Raw genomic sequence first — 19304 nt, 5'->3', positions numbered from 1 at the left:
GCTCGGTGTGTCGCGCGCGCGCTTGTGGAGCATGACGCACACAGAATGTCATATGCAAATGAGGGGCGGGGAGCGGGCGGAGCTACACGAAAGGAAGAAACGTCTCACCTGTAGTGTGAGTGTTAAACCTGCACCCGTGAGGAGGGGGGGGGGGGGGGGGGGGGTTCCCCAGGGTCTCTGACTCTCAGGTTACACTCAGCATACACACTTAGGAGTGTTTAAAACTACCCCTGTTGTGGGGGTGGGGGTGCCCCCTAGTGGGAAAAAGTGTAATCACAGGTAAAGTGTTCCATCATCTCAGCATCTCTGACCCCAACTGCCCCTGAGGTGCTCAGGGTAAAGTGCAGACAGGTCACCCACAGCACATATAAATAAAATCCATTAAAAAAAAACAATAGTATTGTAAAGATTTCTTGGAAACATGTGACTACATTGCAAGCAATCCATCCATCCATCCAGGAACCCCTCAAATCCAACCAGCAACCATGTGACCATCGTATTTATTCCCACTTGTACGGCCGTGGTAGGACCTCCGGTCAACATTCACACTACAGGTAAGGCAACAGTGCTCACCACTAATCCACCGTGACGCCATACATGGCAATATCAATCAGGAATATCATATGTAATCAGACAAAAAAAAGCACAATACTGTGAAATATAACACAGGGATATACAATTTAGGCTTCCCTAAACATTTCAAGTTGCTAAGTTTGGGGAGATGATCTTATATGAGCCACAAAAATGGCCATTTTCCAGCGTTATACTGTCTCGCTTTAAACTATAATCATTTAAATTGCAAATTATTTATATTTCTTCTTGGGTATTAATACTAAAATTGGTGTAAGCTTTTAGAAGTATATGACCTAATGTTGCTTAAAAAGTTTTTTAGATAAAAGCTTAAAAAGCAAAAAATCTGTAGTGTCTGTAACCATGACACATTTATGTTGCAAAATCTTAAAATTTTGCATTTTAAAATAATAGACTTGTTTAGGTTTATGTTTTTTTCATGTGAAATCTAAATTGGCTAAGTTTCATCTGAATGACAGCTAAGATAGTTAAAAGATTTAAATTTAAAGGGCATGAAATTTTAGCTTCTTTTTATCTAATAAAAATATACGTGTTTGCATGGATCGGGAGGTAAGACACAATAAGTATTATGAAAAATGGTGTTTTATGATCTGATCTATATATGATCTTTCGTATAGGTATCATCTTATCTTATCTTATCCTACATCCTTGTAAGAAAACTTGTCTTTGGTTAAGCAACTCTGACGACTTGTTGGCAGCGCTAAAGACACCAGCAGTGAGAGATTTTCACAACATTACAGCTTTAGAAAATGTAACAATTGAAACAAAATAAACACACACACACACACACACACACACACACACACACACACACAGACACACACACACACACACACACACACACACACACACACACACACACACACACAAAATAAGCAGAATATGATTTTTCAAATTATTCTTGTGTACAAAGATGTGAAGAACTACTTATGTCCATGTCTGTTCAGGAACATCTAAAGGTCTAGAGGTTAAACTCTGATCTCAGGAGCTCCCACCCCACTTAATCCACCTCAGCATCATCAGCATGGTGGTTACAGGGTAATTACTTACTCCAGTGCAGGTCATCAATGAATTAAAATAAAAGTCTACAGAATGACTGAAATGGTGCAGATCACTGATTACTGATTCTGCTGAGATGTTCAGGTTCAGTCCAATAGATCAGGACTTGAGTTTCCTACAGTATACCTGAGCCTCCAATAACGAACTGGACTCCATAGGAACTTCTCCACATCTCCTGTGATACTGAACTTCCAGCCTCCTAACACACAGTATGAATGCAGATCAATCCCTGCTTTCTGTTTCACCCAGATGAGGATGGGTTCCCTGTTCAGTCTGGTTCCTCTCAAGGTTTTTTCCTATTACCATCTCGGGGAGTTTTTCCCTCAGCATTGTCACCCTCGGCTTGTTCATCAGGGATGATCTGATCATTCTGATTCATACACATTCACATTTCATACAAACTTCTATAATATTCTTTTGATTCTATAAAGCTGCTTTGCGACAATGATCATTGTTAATTGAATTGAATTGGATTGGATTCCCTTTGTCTATACTTTGTCTATACAGTTTTGATTCCTTTCAGCAATGTGTTCTTCCTTGCGGGGACCAACAAAACCGTTATTTTATTTTATTTTATTTTTTTAGTTAGACAAACTAGTTGTAAAAGAGTCAAATAAACTGTGATTAAATGTGTTTGCTTTGGAGACCCCTGCTCTAAGGAGGTTCATTAATTTCACCAGCAATAAAAGTAGAGCCACTGTTGCTCAAAGTCTGGCCAGATGCAGCCCATAAACAGATGTTAATTGCCCCAGGGGCAGGTCTCTTAGAATGTAAGATGGGTGGCTAACCATTCAACATGTTGCAATTTTTTTTTCCAACTGATGGTGGCAGCAGACTATGAGAATTTTCCTTCCCTTTTCCTCTGAATACACCTAATTAATTTACAGGATGATCTTCTGTCAGTCCTCCATAACTAAAGTGGAATAAATTTTTTTTACATTTTTATTTAATTTATGATCATGTTAGTTTGCTGAAATAAATCCAGGCCCCAAATTGCCACATATAAAAAAACACCATAATTGCTACAGTGTTCACAAAGTTGGGATGTAAGTATAATTTGAATCCTCCTGAAATTCTGCACTTTAGATTATATTCATTATTTAACCTCAAGTCTGGTCCAAGTACTGTAATCAGCTTACTGCGTTTTAATGGGAAATTGTTTACCATCTATGGCATTTGTTTGTTGGTTTGTTTGTTAGTTTGTTTGCTTGCTTGTTTGTTTGTTTGTCATGTCCATGGTGTAAATCTGCGAGGTAAATAATGCCGATTGCATAACTTATGGGTCTTACACACACATTCAGAACTTGTGTTCATACTACTGGTGTGTGTGTGTGTGTGTGTGTGAGAGAGAGAGAGAGAGAGAGAGAGAGAGAGAGAGAGAGAGAGGAAGAGAATGTTGTGACACAGGACTTGTTAGCCCTAAAGATCACAGCCTGGAGCGAGGTGACTAAACTCACCGCTCAGTAAAAAGAGTTTAAATGCTTTAGCTCTAAACCTGTCCTTTTACTGCCTGCTCCACCCTGTACAACAATTACACCTGCGTCTTTACACACACACACACACACACACACACACACACACACACACACACTGAGATGTGGATATGAATGGATAAACATTTCCTGGGATTAAAAACAGAATGTGTTTTATTCAACTCTCTTCATGTACAACGTCACGCTATACGTTTCACAAAAAACTGACTGCAATAACAGATGTTAGTGTTTAAGACCTAGGTTTAACTCTGTAATTTAAATAATCGTGATATGAACTTCAAGTTTGTGTGGCCAGATTGTAACTTTAAGGACTAAAGCCTTGCATAAAAATAATAATAATAATAATAATAATAATAATAATAATGAACATCATAGATAAAAGTTCCTTCTGTACTTCATATAACCTTTTGTTAATGCAGGTGTTTATAACCTGTCTGTGTGTTTTTTTTCCCCACCGTCTGCGCAATGCCTCCTACACATACGTCTTATTTAGCTCAAGTAACTCATTAATGATGTAAGTTTTGTTCAAGTTCTTATCAGTTTCTTATCATCCTTCATACTTTACGTACAGAGACGTTTTGATCTAGAGTTAAAGCTCTCTCTGTTCGGTCAGTGCTTGGACCCTAATAGCTTTTAAAAACAAGTCAGTACACAACAACCTGATCTGATATAAACTTCATTTCCCTGGAAGCAGCAAAGGTACAGTATTAATCTTCATAAACCCCCAGTTTTTACAGTGCAATCCTTTAAATCCTTGTAATGAATATAAAAATCCTTCATTAAACATTTAAATTCCAAAAATATAGAAAGTGAACTATAAAATGAAAACTTCATCTAGAAGGGGAGATGTGCTTCAGTGCGCCTGCTCTGCCCATCGGTTATGCAGGTTCTTCTTCATTCAGGAGCGAGCTGAAGCCCCTCGGCATCCTACACGGCATCGTACCGGCTCGGGCGGCTCGGCTCCGCACACAGGCATAGCGTCGAGTGAGGATGTTCCAGGAGACCTGCAGGTACTGCAGATTCATCTTTCAGCTTATTTTAAGTTATATCTGCTTAGGAGTGTCATGTGCAGGTAATGAAGCACACACACACACACTCACGCACACTCTCAAACACACACACACACACACACACATACTCACACACACTCTCAAACACACACACACACACACACACACACACACACACACTCTCAAACACACACACACACACACACACACACACACATACTCACACACACTCTCAAACACACACACACACACACACACTCTCAAACACACACACACACACACACATACTCACACACACTCTTAAACACACACACACACACACACACACACACACACACACACACACACACACACACCGACAAACACACACAAATAAACTTCAACTAAAGGCTTGTGATTCCTCAGCACAGTCACTGCTGCATGTTCTACCAGACCAGAGGATGGTTCCAGTCCAGGTTCTGGGATTTATAGCAGTGACAGTCTCTACATGTCTTAGCTACATCTTTAGTTCATGCTGCCTTTTCTCGGTGGCTCCGCCCTGTCTGTGTCTTCGTAGTTCTCCGGCAGGCCCACTCGCGTGTGTCGTTTCTCCTTGAAGCGGCCCGAGCGTGACACACGCAGGTTGCGCCGGTTTGCATTCTCGCTGAACGTGGGCTGTACGACAGAGTCGTCGTAAGTGTCATCAGCCTGGGCGACCTGGCCTCCTGCCGCCTGCACGCTGCTCACCGAGGTGCTCTTCTGCTCCGGGGTGATGTCGATGGAGACGTGCTGCTGGTTAGAATCGGGGTGAGCTGAGAGTTCCTGCTCCAGGATCGAAGCGGATTCTCTGGCCGCTTTCCGCCTCTTCCCCACAAAGGATCTCCACCAGGGTGCCGTCTTTTCAGTCATTTTACTTTAGAACCTGGAGAGATAAGAGGGCATTGTCTTGGCACAGTCATGCAAAATCTTAACTGAAATCTCACCTTGCCGTGACTCCCAAACATCTCTTCAAGGTAAAATAAAACTAAGGCGACTTCAAAGCACACTCCTACCCTCCCAACTACCCCTACCACATTCCTGTTCCCACTTTTCCTCATCATATTGGTTGCACAGTATAGTATAGACAGGTACGTTCAGACCATTACGTTTCATTTCCCTTTACACTTTTTGTTCTGTCGATTTCAGTTGATTTCCTTCCACACACCCTTAATGCCCCTTGTGTCTCACTTGCAGTACTCCAGTATCTCCCAAAGGAGCGCACCGCATTCTGTGACAGCTGATTAATAATAATAATAATAATAATAATAATAATAATAAATTTTTTAAAAAGCTTTATGAATTTAAATGCTCGGTCTGATATGAACAACAAGAGAGCAGGCTTAGGTGATGACAGAGACATTCAGCATTGTATACTGAACAACCAAACAGCAATAACAAAAGAGAAGCTTACACAAAATGATGTCATCAAAGAAATCCAAGCCTACAGTTTACAAGTATCCATCTTTTATCTGAATAAAGAGATCCGGTGAAGCTAGGATTAAAAGCAGCACTGTCCAGGAGGTGAGATGGAATATCACTCCCAAAACAGATGTATTTACTAATAACAGTTACAGGAACAGGTACAGTTACACACCCTTCATTAGACAGGAAAACACTCCTGTCACAAAGAGTTAAGCAGGCCTGATTTGACTCTGTGTGTGTGTGTGTGTGTGTGAGAGAGAGATAGAGCGAGAGAGCGAAAGAGAGAGATTTACCTAACCTTTTTCCTGGTGGCTAGAGCCGTGTATTTACATTCACTCAGTTGGCAGGTGAGTTTTATATCCAAAGCAGATAACAGGGATTTGAACTCACTTGGGATCAGAAAGCCTCCTGACCCCTGACCCCTGAACCCCCCCACCCCAATGAGGTTGGCCCAGGTACAGACGTCCTCATGCTTGTCTGAGTGACTCACCTGGATGTCCTAAGAGATAACACAGGATGCTCTACAGCGCTCCTCACCCGCTGAACAAGTCCTCACACTATACACTCGTCTGTAAGGCAGATCCTCTGAGGTCACCACACATACCCGACCGCACACGTTCATTGCTCATGATGCGTTCGTGTCGCTGAGTGGAGATCAGTGTTTAGATAAGTGTTGAGATCAGCAGTGTGTGAGTAGTGTGTGTGCCGCTTTATAGCTTCACTGTGTTTCACTGCTACCTGTCTGATTCCGCCTCCGAAACCAGCATGAGCACACCTGTCCTTTTCTCTGATTGGTGGAGCGGCAGGATCGGTCACATGCTCCACAGACAGGTAGAACTGATTTCTCCAGAGAGGGAACGGTGGTTGCTAAGCAACACACAACGAATCTCTGACCTTCTTTCAGTTCAGTATTGTGTGTGTTTTTCCCCCTGTCCCTTCCTCCTGAGCTGGGTGTGGAGCATTCCTGAGGCTTGTGAATGAGCCCAGCCCTTTACTACAATGCTGCTGCTATTGATAGGCTCAGCGCGGGAGTGGACCTCGACGTCTTTGACGCACTGGGCTTTTTTAAGGAGTCGCTTGCTCGGAAGGTTTATTGTGAACCTGGTGCCTGCTGCGGGTGAGTCACAGGCCACTTACACTTGTCCTGACACCTCTTCCAGGTGCGAGTCGGCACCAGGGCTTTATTCTGATTGGCTGTCAGTGCTGTAACCCCACAGAATAGAGAGAGAGGTACATCAACGAGATGACTGCTGGTCTGACGCAAATTTTTTTTTTTCATCTGCTTTCACTTTTAGTGCTGTCTTTAGAACAGGACAACTTCTTTACCCTGTGCTTGGTGGGTTTCCTCCCAGAGTCCAAAGACATGCAGATTAGACTAATTGGCATTCTCAAATTGCCCGTAGTGTGTAAGTGAGTGTGTGAACGTTGACTGGAGGGCCTACCGGGTCGTAAAATGGAAATAAATACAAGAGTAATCACCATTGGCCTTTACGGTTCCTAGTTGAAATACAGAGGTTCCTAGATGGATAGATTTGTCAGCACTAACTCACTCACTCACCTTCTATACCACTTTATCCTGTATTCAGGGTTGTGGGGCGGAGCCTATCCCAGGAGGCTGGGTACACCCTGGACAGGGTGCCAATCCATCGCAGGGCACACACACATAGACACACTCACACACTCATTCACACACCACAGGCAATTTAAGATACCAATTAGCCTAATCTACATATCTTTGGACTGTGGGAGAAAAACGGAGTACCCAGAGAAAACCCACCAAGCACCAGGAGAACATGAAAACTCCATGTACTCAGAGACTCGAATCCAGCCTGGCCGGGAATCAAAGCTGCAGTTTGTCAGCACGGTCGCTTTTTTTTTTTTGCAAGGGCTCAACAGTGGCGGCTTGGCAGTGCTAAGGGCTTTTGAACCCCCAACATTCCAGTCAGTAACCCAGAGTTTTTAATGATTGAACCAACACTGCCAAACACCCTTCAGGACAGTGCAGCTACTGGAGCTCTCACTGAAACAACTGAAATTACATTCTTATATAAATCTCAAAGTGTACCATCCTGGAGCAAAATCAATAATCCAATTAATTTATCAAGGTGTGTTAAAACAATGTACAGAGGTGGACCCGTCTTGTTTTGACGACCGTGCTTCTGTAAGCGTGGTGACGATGCTGAGCCCTGCGTTTCTGCAGATCCCGTCCATGTTGCCTGCTATACTGACCAGTCCAGATGTCTGCCCTGTGTGTTTCATGGTGATGTAAGACAGGTGGGTTTTATTTTTGCTGAGAATTTAAATGTTCGTCTTTGGAATGAAGACGACTCTAACTTTAGGCGCTGTTATATGCCTAATGTTTTGTGCGTTTGCGTCGTCTCTCTTTTGGCTCCTGTTTTGGTGGATGTGTGGGTCAGCCTCCGTCAGCTGGTTCACAGAACTGGACAAGTGGGAATGCAGAAACCCAGCCACTCATCCCGCTGTCCTGTTATTCATTACATATCATTGTACTAGCTCCCTTGGATTAGGAACAGTTCAGACTGTGCATACATCCCATCACGTAGGTGTTTTGGAATTCCTGGACAAACACGCTTAGAGGTCGTGTGGCACCAAATATTTCCTGCCGGCTTAGCCGAGCTAGTTTTTATATGATGTTTTTTACACTATGGTTAGCTTCTTTTTTTGTTTATAGGTTAGCACTGTCCATGTTCTCTGTTTCCCAGGTGAGACTGGTTTCCTTCTTGTCATGGTTTTATTGCTGTTCTGTTTGTGTGGTCTGTAAACGCCAGTCCTGCTGTTTGTGTTGATAATAAAATCTGAAATATCTATAAAATCTGAAATCCAACCACAGTTCCCAGTTCTCCCTCTTCAAAACCATCGAGGTACAATTCTCACACTCAAACTAGGGCCTGATCTTCTGCAGGAACGTAACAGGAACAGCCATGCTTTCTGTCTTTGAAGAGCTAATGGTTTTCAACAAAGAATACAGTAAATTGTGATCATTTGTTTATGATCATCAATATGAACATGAATCCTACAAGACATTCTCTCTTTGTCAATGAGTATATTTCTATCTACTGTTTATTTAATAGACAGATATATGTAGCTGAGCGTAAGGCACTGCAGCGGGTGGTAAAACTGCCTAGCGCATTATAGGGACTCAACGTCCAGCCATTGAGGACATCCAGAAGAAACACTGTGGGATTAAGGATTACTCTCACCCCGCCTACAAACTGTTTTCTCTATTATCTATTTATCTATTTGCAAATTACTGACTACAGTTAATAGCAACTTCTATATATTGTTTATCTATTGTAAATTTCTGATTATAGTTGCTAGCAATCTGTATATTATGCTCACAGGATATCCATCGTTAATATTACCCATAGTTTCTCCCTGCACATATCACGTTTTAAGTGTACTTACAATTTATACCTTTATCCTGCACTTTCTGCTTATTTCACTTCTGGTTAGGCCTAAACTGCAGTTCGTTGCCTTGTACTTGTACATGTGTAATGACAATAAAGTTGAATCTAATCTAATCCAATCTAATCTAATCTAATATGTGTATCAGTCTCTCTCTCTCTGGCAAAGACATTAAAACAGGACAGGTCATGGCTATAGGGTGACAGGTTTAGATTATGTGACCCTGTGAGTGAGCTGTTACTATAGAAACGAAATTGTTTTGAAACAAGAATACGATTATAAACCTGTGATGTGACCTACAGCCTAAAATAATCAGCACCTTCTGACTAATCCGACTAATTATGTTTGAGAATTCACCATCACAGTGATTATAATGTAATTAAGCAATATATCTTCGATCATGACATTACAGTGAATATCAGGTGTAGGCAGGAGTGTAGAAACAGGTAGCTGTGCTGGTATTTAGTGCAACAGCGTGAATGTGATGCTGCTTTAAACAACATTTCTCCAAACAGAAATGTATTATGGAGTGACGTCGTGCTCCAAAATGTTCACCGCTGGAGAGTGTGTTATACATTCACATGAAAATATGGTAACGTACAGTACATAGTGTGTAGTGGGTTTAGCAGTGGTTTCAGTGTAATGAATTATCATAGTGGAGACACACACACACACACACACACACACACACACACACACACTCAGGGACACGTCTGTTATAGTGAATATTATTTCTCTCAGGAATGCATGTGTGATTAGTTTCTGTGTTCAGGACACCGAGAGAGACGTGGTTTCAGGAGTGTGCAGTGAAGTCTGGCAGCATGAGGAACGTCAACAGGTTATTAATTAAAGAAGAAAAAACTCTAGGAATGAATACAAGAGATGAGGAAGGTTCCGGGAATGTGGTGTTCACACACCGGGCCGAAAAAGCCTGTCTGGGAAGATAAGAAACCAGCTACCTGCCCTGCTGCATACCTGAGGGAATCCCTGTCCTGCACTGGCCTCAAAACTCCTCACACACACACACACACGCACACACACACACACACTTCAGGTTTATACACAGAACTCTTCATACTTCTCTCTCAGGTACAACTGTACGGGTTCAAAATTATTGTCACCTACATTATTCTTGCCAGTCACAGTCTGACTCTAGTTAAGGTTTCCCAGGAGAAGAGAGTAACAGCCCTGAGCCTATTTCTGTCTTGAGTTTCCTGCAACACAGTAAGGAGGTATCTGTTTACGCTCCTTCCTCCAGAACATTCCGAGTTGCTTTATTTACTTACATTTCCACATGTGGGCTGTGGCCCATAAATCTCAGGCTCTCAGCTGGGGTCAAACTAAGGTCACGTTCATTTATGCCCATTATTATTATTATTATTATTATTATCATCATTATTATTATTATTATTATTATTATTATTATTATTATTATTATTATTAATAGTAATAATAGTAATAATAGTAATAAAGTTGTATCCAAGGTCATGCTGTAAGATCTTGCCAGAAATAAGCAGGTTTCGAGCTGAATGCCCAAGCAGGCCGTTGCCATGGAGATGTGTAATAGTTTCTAAAACACTGAAACTCAACTCCAAGAATTACTGAAGTGAAAGTGTGACGTGTGTGTGATTATCGCCCTGTGCTGGGCAAATTTAAAGCCCTCTGGGGTCAAGGCTATGTGTTCTTTACAGTATGTTTAAGGCTTTTTTTTTTGTCCTTATGGGGATCGGTGATGAAGGAAACAGTCAAACATTTCCAGAGACCGAGAGCAAAGTGTTACGCTTTTATACATTTATAATTATAATTTCTTTACATTGAAGTTGTTTTTAAATGATTGTTGTGTTTCATGTTTCTGAGTGTTTTGGCTCAATCTGCTGAGCGTCTGGTGTTTATATCGTCAGAGCAGAAACTTAACTGTAAATCCGGGGTTTCCTTCAGTGTGACAAGCTGAATATTTCTCTCTCTCCTCGGTCTCCCCCCCTCTCTCCCTCTCTCTCCCCCCTGTCTCTCTCTCCTAATATTATTCTCATTTTTTCCCCTTCTGTTAATTTGGAATAATTTGGGATTTTGTGCGTGATGATCTCAGTGAAGGTGTTCCTTATGTGGTGATATTTTTGGCAGTAAAGAAGGAAGTGCATCTTCGTCTCGACCTCACCGCTCATACACTGAGCACACAGTCTCTGCTCTCTCTGCTCCAGGACCTCCTGTGTCTGTCCGTCTCCACAGTCAGGTGCTCACTCAGCCTGTACCTGCTCAGGATCTGTCTCTGCTTTATATCTCTGACAGTGAAGAGATACTCTACAATTCATACTCTCTCTTAAGGACCCGATAGCAGTGTAGTCTGGACTGGGTTTGGGTCTGTCTCTCCCTGTGCTCCAGATACACTCTCCTCATCTGATCAGTGAAATGTGTGTGTGTGACTCTGATGAGACTGTGGTGAGCAGTGCTGCTCTGAGACTGCAGTGTGTTAGTGAGTCTCAGGACCAGCTGACAGAGGGGACTGGGTTTAGGGCCGAGCTCTCTCTCTCTCTCCCTGTCTCCCACCGCCCCCCCCCCTTCTATCTGTTCAGATTTTTCAATTAAGTTCTCTGTCTTTCTCGCTCCCCCCTCTCTCTTTCCTGTCTCCCTCTCCCTCTCTCTCTCTTTCTCTTCCCTGTCTCCCTCTCCCTCTCTGTCTCTTTCTCTTCCCTGTCTCTCCTTCTCTCTCTCTGTCTCCCCCTGTCTTTCTCTCTTTCTGTCTCTTCTTCTCTCTCTCTCTCTCTCTCTTTCTCTCCCCCTTTCGTAGAGTGTGAATCAGGAGAGAGAAACAGCCTGTTAGACTGGTAGGGTAGGTCAGCTTTTACAGAAACACAAAATGATTATTGTATACAATAAACTGTCTGTGTACGCATGTGTGTGTGTATGTGTGTGTGTGTGTGTGTGCATGTGTGTGTGTGTGTGGGGGGGTGTTTTCACAATGACTGGCATTGCACATATATGCTGTATATATATATATATATCATTTTTTTTAAATAATATATTTATACTCATGATGTCTCTAATTAAAAGTGTTGATCAGGGTTTACAGATACTACACACACACACAGCATGTGTGGGTTGTGTTTACAGTTCAGAGGAGTTGTGTGAGATTTTGGATGAAAAAAGTTTGAGTATTGCTCCTTATGAATGAAAACATCTATATTACTATAATAATATATTAGTGAACACACACACACACACACACACACACACACACACACACACACACACACACACACATACACACACACACACACACACTATATTACTGCATTAGTTAATGTACTGCGTGTACATTAATGTAGTAGACTCATATTATTAATTCAAACATCAGGTTATTAAGCTGTTATTATTAAATAACAAAAATAATCCTAAAATTGTATTCAATACTGTAGCAAAATTAACCAGGAATAAGACCAGTGCAGAACACAACAACAACACACAGTAGCGAGGACTTCATGAACTTTTTCAATGACAACATTGTCGATATCAAACCTCCCCTTTATCTCTAAGATTCTGAAAAAGATTTAGGCCTCATCGCAGCACAGAGACAGCACTTGTTAAAGAAGTAAATGACCTTCTATTGGCCTTTGATCAGGAATGTGTTAGTTACCATCATTAGTTTGCGTCATAAAGAATAAAGTTCATGCTTTTATCACCTCTAGGTTGGACTATTGTAATGCCTTACTGTCTGGTTGTTCAACTAGGTGCATAAACAAGCTTCAGCTAGTCCAGAATACAGCAGCGAGAGTCCTCACTAGAACCAGAAGATATGAGCACATCACACCTGTCTTATCTTCACTTCATTGGCTCCCTGTGAAATTTTTATATAAACAACATATATTGACATATAAAGCATTAAATGGTCTCACACTGCAGTATCGGATACCCCTTTTCCACTGCTCTGGTTCCCGTGCCGTTTCCCAATTTTGGAACCAGTGCCGAAAAAAATTGGTGCCGGTGCCCTAAAATGAGCACCGAACTGGCCCCTAAACTCTACTGTCTAGTCGCGAGAACCCATGACGTCACGAGCGGTGGGCGGAGTTATAGGGAGCATAAAAAAATGTCAGAGACCCAAAGTCTGTTAATGTGGAGCGCGGACGAAACAATAGCGCTTTTAGCAATTTGGACATCCGCCGAGATTCAGCAGAAATTGGAAAGTGCTTTAAGAAAAAAAAAGTGTATGAGGAAATAAGAGAAGAACTAATAGTCGCAGGCTTCACACGAACAACCGACCAAATAGTAAATAAGCTAGTTGTCTATGTCAATCTCTTTCAGCGGTTATAACACTTCTCCAAAATATAACAATTCTCCACACTATGAAAATGTATTTCAGTATCCAAAAGCAGCTTATTCGACATAAGCTGCTTTTGGATACTGAAATCCATTTTCATAGTTTGGAGAATAACCAGTAAACTGACTTCGGCCATGTTCGATTCTGTTTAGTGGGTGTGTTCCTGTGACGTATTATCATGCAGCTCCCGCTGAGCTCCTGTCTAGTGTAAATGTGGGCCAGTTCTCGGCACCTGGCACCAGCACCAGTGTAGTGGAAATGAGGTATAAGGGGATCTGCTAAGGTCTTACGATCTGCCACGCCTACTTCGATCAAAGGATGCAGGCTGCTTGTCAGTACCGCGTATTATGAAAACTACAGCAGGGGGCGGAGCTTTTTCCTAAAAAGCCCCAAAATTATGGAATAGTCTTCCAAATAGTGTTCGGGATTCAGACACAGTCTTAGTGTTTTAGTCTAGGCTAAAAACCTATTTATTTAATCAAGCATTTTTATAAATATTTTAAATTTTATTAATTAATTAATTAATATAAATTAATAATTTTTATAAAAATTGCTCTTGTTTGCACATTTGCACGTGCACTTTATGTTGTCTGTTAAAATAGTTATACTTAGCTAGTTAGTTTTTGTTAATTTATGTTGTAATTTATGGTAGGTCTCTCTGTCCTGTCTATGCTAGCCAGTTAACTAGGCCTCTTGGTTAGCTAGTTTAGTGTCTCTGTTAATTTATGTTGTAAATTTATGTTGCATGTAGCACCTTGGTCCTGGAGGAACGTTGTTTCGTTTCACTGTGTACTAACTGTATATGGTTGTAATGACAATAAAGCCTACTTGAACTTGAACTTGAACTTGAAATAGATTAGCCTTAGGTAAAGGAGCAGATCTGGAAGACTCATGGACCTAGAGTTTTATGGTGAACTGGTATGTTTAGATGCTGTCTTCCTCACTCTCATTGATCACTTAGGTTTGCTGACGGTGAGGTGATTGGTTGCTTTACATCTTAGGGACCCCTCATGTCTGTGTTTCCTTCTGGCTCTCTCTTTTAGTTATGATGTCATAGTTTGTCTTAGTGCAGTCCCTGCTTGCACAGTGCCTTGCAAAAGTATTAACCCCCTTGGCATTTTCATGTTTTGTTGCCTCACAACCTGGGAATAAAATGGATTGTTTGAAGGTTTGCATTATTTCATTTACAGAACATGCCTACAACTGTGAAGATGTGATTTCTTTTTAAATTCAAACAATAAATAAGACAACTTCAACATGCATAACTATTTACCGCCCAAAAATCAGTACTTTGTAGAGCCACCCTTTTCAATTCAATTCAATTCAATTTTATTTGTACAGCGCTTTAAACAATTGTCATTGTAGCAAAGCAGCATTACACAATTAAAATAATTATTTAAGTTTGTATGGAATGTGAATGTGCATGAATCAGAATGATCAGATTGTCTCTGGTGAGCATACCGTGGGCGACAGTGGCAAGAAAAAACTCCCCAAGATGGTAATAGGAAGAAACCTTGAGAGGAACCAGACTCAACAGGGAACCCATCCTCATTTGGGTGAAACAGGAAGCAGGAATTGATCTGCATTTATACAGTGTGTTAGGTGGCTGCCAGTTCAGCTATAACAGTTGATGTTAATTGATGTTAATATGGAGTTTTGGAGACTCAGGTAGACTTGAAGGAAATTCCAGTCTTAAACTATCAAGCAACTACAACCGTCAAGTCCTTAAAGAAACAGCTGTCAACACCAGTCGAGGCCAGAACCGTCTTCATGGTAGAGTGAAACCATCCCCAGACACCAGACGCATCCCAAAGAGACATAAAGGGTATCCATGCGACGAGATCTCCAACCAGAAGTGGGGCACCAGGATGGGTCAGACAGGTCTGGAGGGCAGAGGGAGTCTGGATCACTGGCAGCTTAGAAACGACATGTGTAGCTCGACAGAGAGAGGGAAGGGAGAGAGGGAGGGAGAGGGAAGAGAAAGAGCGGGAGAGAGAACAGGAGAGGGGAGAGCAGAAGAGAAGAGAGAACAATTAGCTGTTTGCAGTCACATAATGTATAATGTGAATGTATATTTAGTGTAGAGTGCAAGCAGAGACACCGGCAGGACTAACTATAACAGCATAACTAAAAGGGAGAGCCAGAAGGAAACACAGACATCAGGGCTCCCTGAGATGTAAAGCGACCAATCACCTCACCGTCAACAAACCTGAGTGATCAATTAACATGCGGAAGACAGCATCTAAACATACCAGTTCACCTAATACTCTATGTCCATGAGTCCCCCAGATCTGCTCCTTTACCCAAGACAAATCTACTTATTAAAATGCTTGATTAAATAAATAGGTTTTTAGCCTGGACTTAAGCACTGAGACTGTGTCTAAGTCCTGAACACTATTTGGAAGACTATTCCATAACTTTGGGGCTTTGTAAGAAAAAGCTCTGCTCCCAGCTGTAGTTTTCATAATACGTGGTACTGAGAAGCAGCCTGCATCCTTTAAACGAAGTAGGTGTGGCGGATCGTAAGACACTAGCAGTTCGCTTAGATACTGCAGTGTGAGACCATTTAATGCTTTATATGTCAAGAGTAGTATTTTAAAATCAATGCAAAATTTCACGGGGAGCCAATGAAGTGAAGATAGGATAGGTGTGATGTGTGATGTGCTCATAACTTCTGGTTCTAGTGAGGACTCTTGCTGCTGCATTCTGAACAAGCTGAAGCTTGTTCTTGCACCTAGTTGAACAACCAGACAGTAAGGCATTACAATAGTCCAACCTAGAGGTGATAAAAGCATGAAATAGTTTTTTTGCATCGTTTAGCAACAGTATATTTCTTATCTTGGTAATATTTCTGAGGTTAAAGAATGCTATCCTGGTAATATTATTTACATGAGCTTCAAATGGAAGGCTGGAATCTATAATCACACCGAGGTCTTTTACTGTTGCGCTTGATGGAACTGAATGGCCATCTAAAGTTACAGTGTAATCTTACTTCTAGCTGAATGCGGTCCTATGACTAGAACTTCTGTCTTATCAGGATTAAGCAGAAGGAAGTTAATTAGCATCCAATCTCTTATATCCTGCACACATTGCTCAACTTTATTGAGCTGTTTTTTCTCATCTGGTTTTGCTGAGACATATAACTGTGTGTTGTCAGCATAACAATGAAAACTAATACCATGTTTATGGATTATGTTGCCCAGAGGAAGCATGTAAAGGGAAAAAAGCAGTGAGCCTAAAACTGAACCTTGTGGAACACCAAACTCCACTAGAGAGCATTCAGAATAAGTCTACATACTGATAACGATCAGTCAAATAGGATCTGAGCCAGGAGAGGGCTGTACCCTTAATTCATACTACATTTTCTGTAAAGCAGAATATTATGATCAACCCTGATCAATGGTCAATAGGAGGTCATTTACTACTTTAACGAGTGCTGTTTCTGTACTGTGATGAGGCCTAAATCCTGACTGATACAGTTTATGTATGCTATTTTTATGTAATAGATTAGATATGAGCATAGCTGCTCTGCTACTTTCTTTTCGAGAATCTTAGAGATGAAGGGGAGGTTTGATATTGGCCTGTAATTGGACAGCTGACAGGGGTCAAGGTCAGGTTTCTTAATAATCGGTTTAATAACTGCTAATTTAAAAGATTTTGGAACATACCCAATGCTGAGTGAAGAATTAATTATTCTCAACAGGGGTTCTGTTATTGCTGGTACTATCTGTTTAAGAAAATGTGTCGTTATAGGATCTAATATACAGGTTGATGAATTTGCAGAAGAAATGAGTGAAATTAGTTCATTCTCTTCAGGGGGAGTAAAGTATTCTAGGTTCCGATCTGACATAGTAAGTTTAACATCTGCATCAATTTTATTGTCCGGTTTCAGTCTTAATTTTATGCCTGATATTTAAAATTTTATTATTAAAAAAGTTCATAAAGTCCTCACTATTGCATGATGTTGTGGAGATTTCTGAAGTGGTCTTATTTCTAGTTAATTTGGCTACATTATCAAATAAAAATCTAGGATTGTTTTAGAGATACGTTGATCTAGCTACACTAAGAGCTTTTCTATAGTTCAGGATGCTATCCTTCTATGCTATTTACATTTACATTTACATTTAGGCATTTGGCAGATGCTCTTATCCAGAGCGACTTACAAAAAGTGCTTTAATGTTAACATAATTGGATACATACTTACACTGGGTTAACTAATAACTAAGTGCCGTTAGTCCAACACAACTAAGAAGAGTTTTTTTTTTTTTTTTTTTTTTCGGGGGGGAGGTTAGTCCAAGTACTGGAGAAACAGATGAGTCTTGAGTCGTCGTTTAAAGATAGTCAAAGTCTCTGATTTACGGACATCTAGAGGAAGTTCATTCCACCACCTAGGTGCCAGAACAGAAAAGAGCCTGGATGAATGCCGCCCTCGATCCCTGAGAGATGGTGGGATGAGGCGAGCAGTGCTGGAGGATCGGAGGGAACGTGGTGCAGTGCGTGGTGTAATTAGCGCAGAGAGGTAAGTGGGTGCTGGGCCATTTTTAGCTTTGTAGGCAAGCATCAGTGTTTTGAATTTGATGCAGGCAGCTACAGGAAGCCAGTGCAGGGAGCGGATGAGTGGGGTGGTGTGGGAGAACTTGGGGAGGTTAAAAACGAGACGTGCTGCTTATCTCTGATCATTTTTCTTTTAACTTGAGCTACATTATATACAGCATAACCGAACGTCGACTCTAAATATTCAGTCGCCTGATCGAGTTCTGTGGAGTCAGACGGTGATCCAATCAAAGTTGATAACTCTGGGAGATTACTGATTACTTAAGCTCTGTGTGGTAGTTGATCTGAATGTACGTTTAATACGGTAGCGTGGTGCTGTGCGTACATTATGACAAACTCTAATTGAGACAAGATAGTGATCTAATATAACTTCAGACAGTGGAATTTCTTATGCTTAATCTGAAAGATATTATTAAATCTAAAGTGTGACCTGATTTATGAGTGGGTCCTACTACACACGGATTTACTCCTACTGAGTCCAGTATGAACATAAATGCTGTTCTCAAAGGGTCTTCTTTAATATTCTCAAAATTAATTTTAAAATTTCCAGAAATTAACGCTTTGTCTACAGAAATGACCAGGTTTGAGAGGAAATCTGCAAATTCACTAAAAAATTCAGAGTACGGCCCTGAAGGTCTGTAAATTATAATTAGCAGGATCGACTGAGCAGACCTAATATTTGTAGCTACACTCGTTGTGTTACTATAGAGAATTTTTAAATGCATTAAATTTGTGCCCGTGTTTTGGTACGATAGACAGATTATCACTGTAAATAACTGCGACACCTCCTCCTCTACCAGTTAACCGAGGCTGGTGTATGTAGCTGTATCCAGGAGGACTAGCTTCATTTAAAGCTACATACTTGTCCTGTTTAATACAGGTTTCAGTTAAACAGAGTATATTAATTTCCTAATCCGTGATAATTTCATTAATTATAACTGCTTTTGATGCGAGAGATCTAATATTTAACAGTCCTAGCTTCAGATCAGAGGTGCTGGCTGCACATTTAGTGTGATCCGAGTTTGTGGTTTCTATGTTAATTAAATTACTATAACAGACTTTCTGAGTCTTTCTACATTTTTGTTTTTAGCTCGGGAAAACAGACAAAGTTTTGTACCCTGAGTGACGACTCTATGCAGCTAGCAGACGTTTGGTTTAGCCTGTCTGTCTGTCTCCATGGCCAGGGCTCTGGATTGTCACCGATTAAGTAGGCCTCTTCTGAGACAATGAGCTATACTACAGAAAATGAGAGCAGCGCCTTCCCGAGTGGGATGGACACCGTGCCGCCCTAACAGGCCAGATTTGCCCTCAAAGGTCTTCCAATTGTCGATGAAGCCCACATTATTTTCGGAGCACCACCTAGTCATCCAGCGGTTCAGCAACCATAACCTGCTGTAAGCTATGTCGCCACGTCTTATT

At 41.3% G+C, this 19304-nt stretch overlaps 1 protein-coding gene across 1 annotated transcript; it reads right to left on the bottom strand.

The window, feature by feature from the left end:
• Window positions 1-4415: 4415 nt before the first annotated feature.
• Window positions 4416-6307, bottom strand: LOC128519424 (proline-rich protein 15). Its single transcript, XM_053493150.1, has 2 exons — window positions 6084-6307; window positions 4416-5054 (listed from the first exon to the last, which is right to left on the bottom strand). The coding sequence occupies exon 2, from the start codon at window positions 5039-5041 to the stop codon at window positions 4658-4660; it is 384 nt and encodes a 127-aa protein (XP_053349125.1). The 5' UTR covers window positions 5042-5054; window positions 6084-6307; the 3' UTR covers window positions 4416-4657.
• Between the last annotated feature and the right edge of the window lie 12997 nt (window positions 6308-19304).

This window comes from Clarias gariepinus, chromosome 3 (assembly GCF_024256425.1).
Source record: "Clarias gariepinus isolate MV-2021 ecotype Netherlands chromosome 3, CGAR_prim_01v2, whole genome shotgun sequence".
Classification (NCBI taxonomy): Eukaryota; Metazoa; Chordata; class Actinopteri; order Siluriformes; family Clariidae; genus Clarias; species Clarias gariepinus.
This window is presented reverse-complemented; position numbering and strand designations above follow the sequence as displayed.

Bases quoted from the DNA above. Each gene is read 5' to 3' on its own strand.
- LOC128519424 (XM_053493150.1), bottom strand. From the start codon at position 5,041: ATGACTGAAAAGACGGCACCCTGGTGGAGATCCTTTGTGGGGAAGAGG.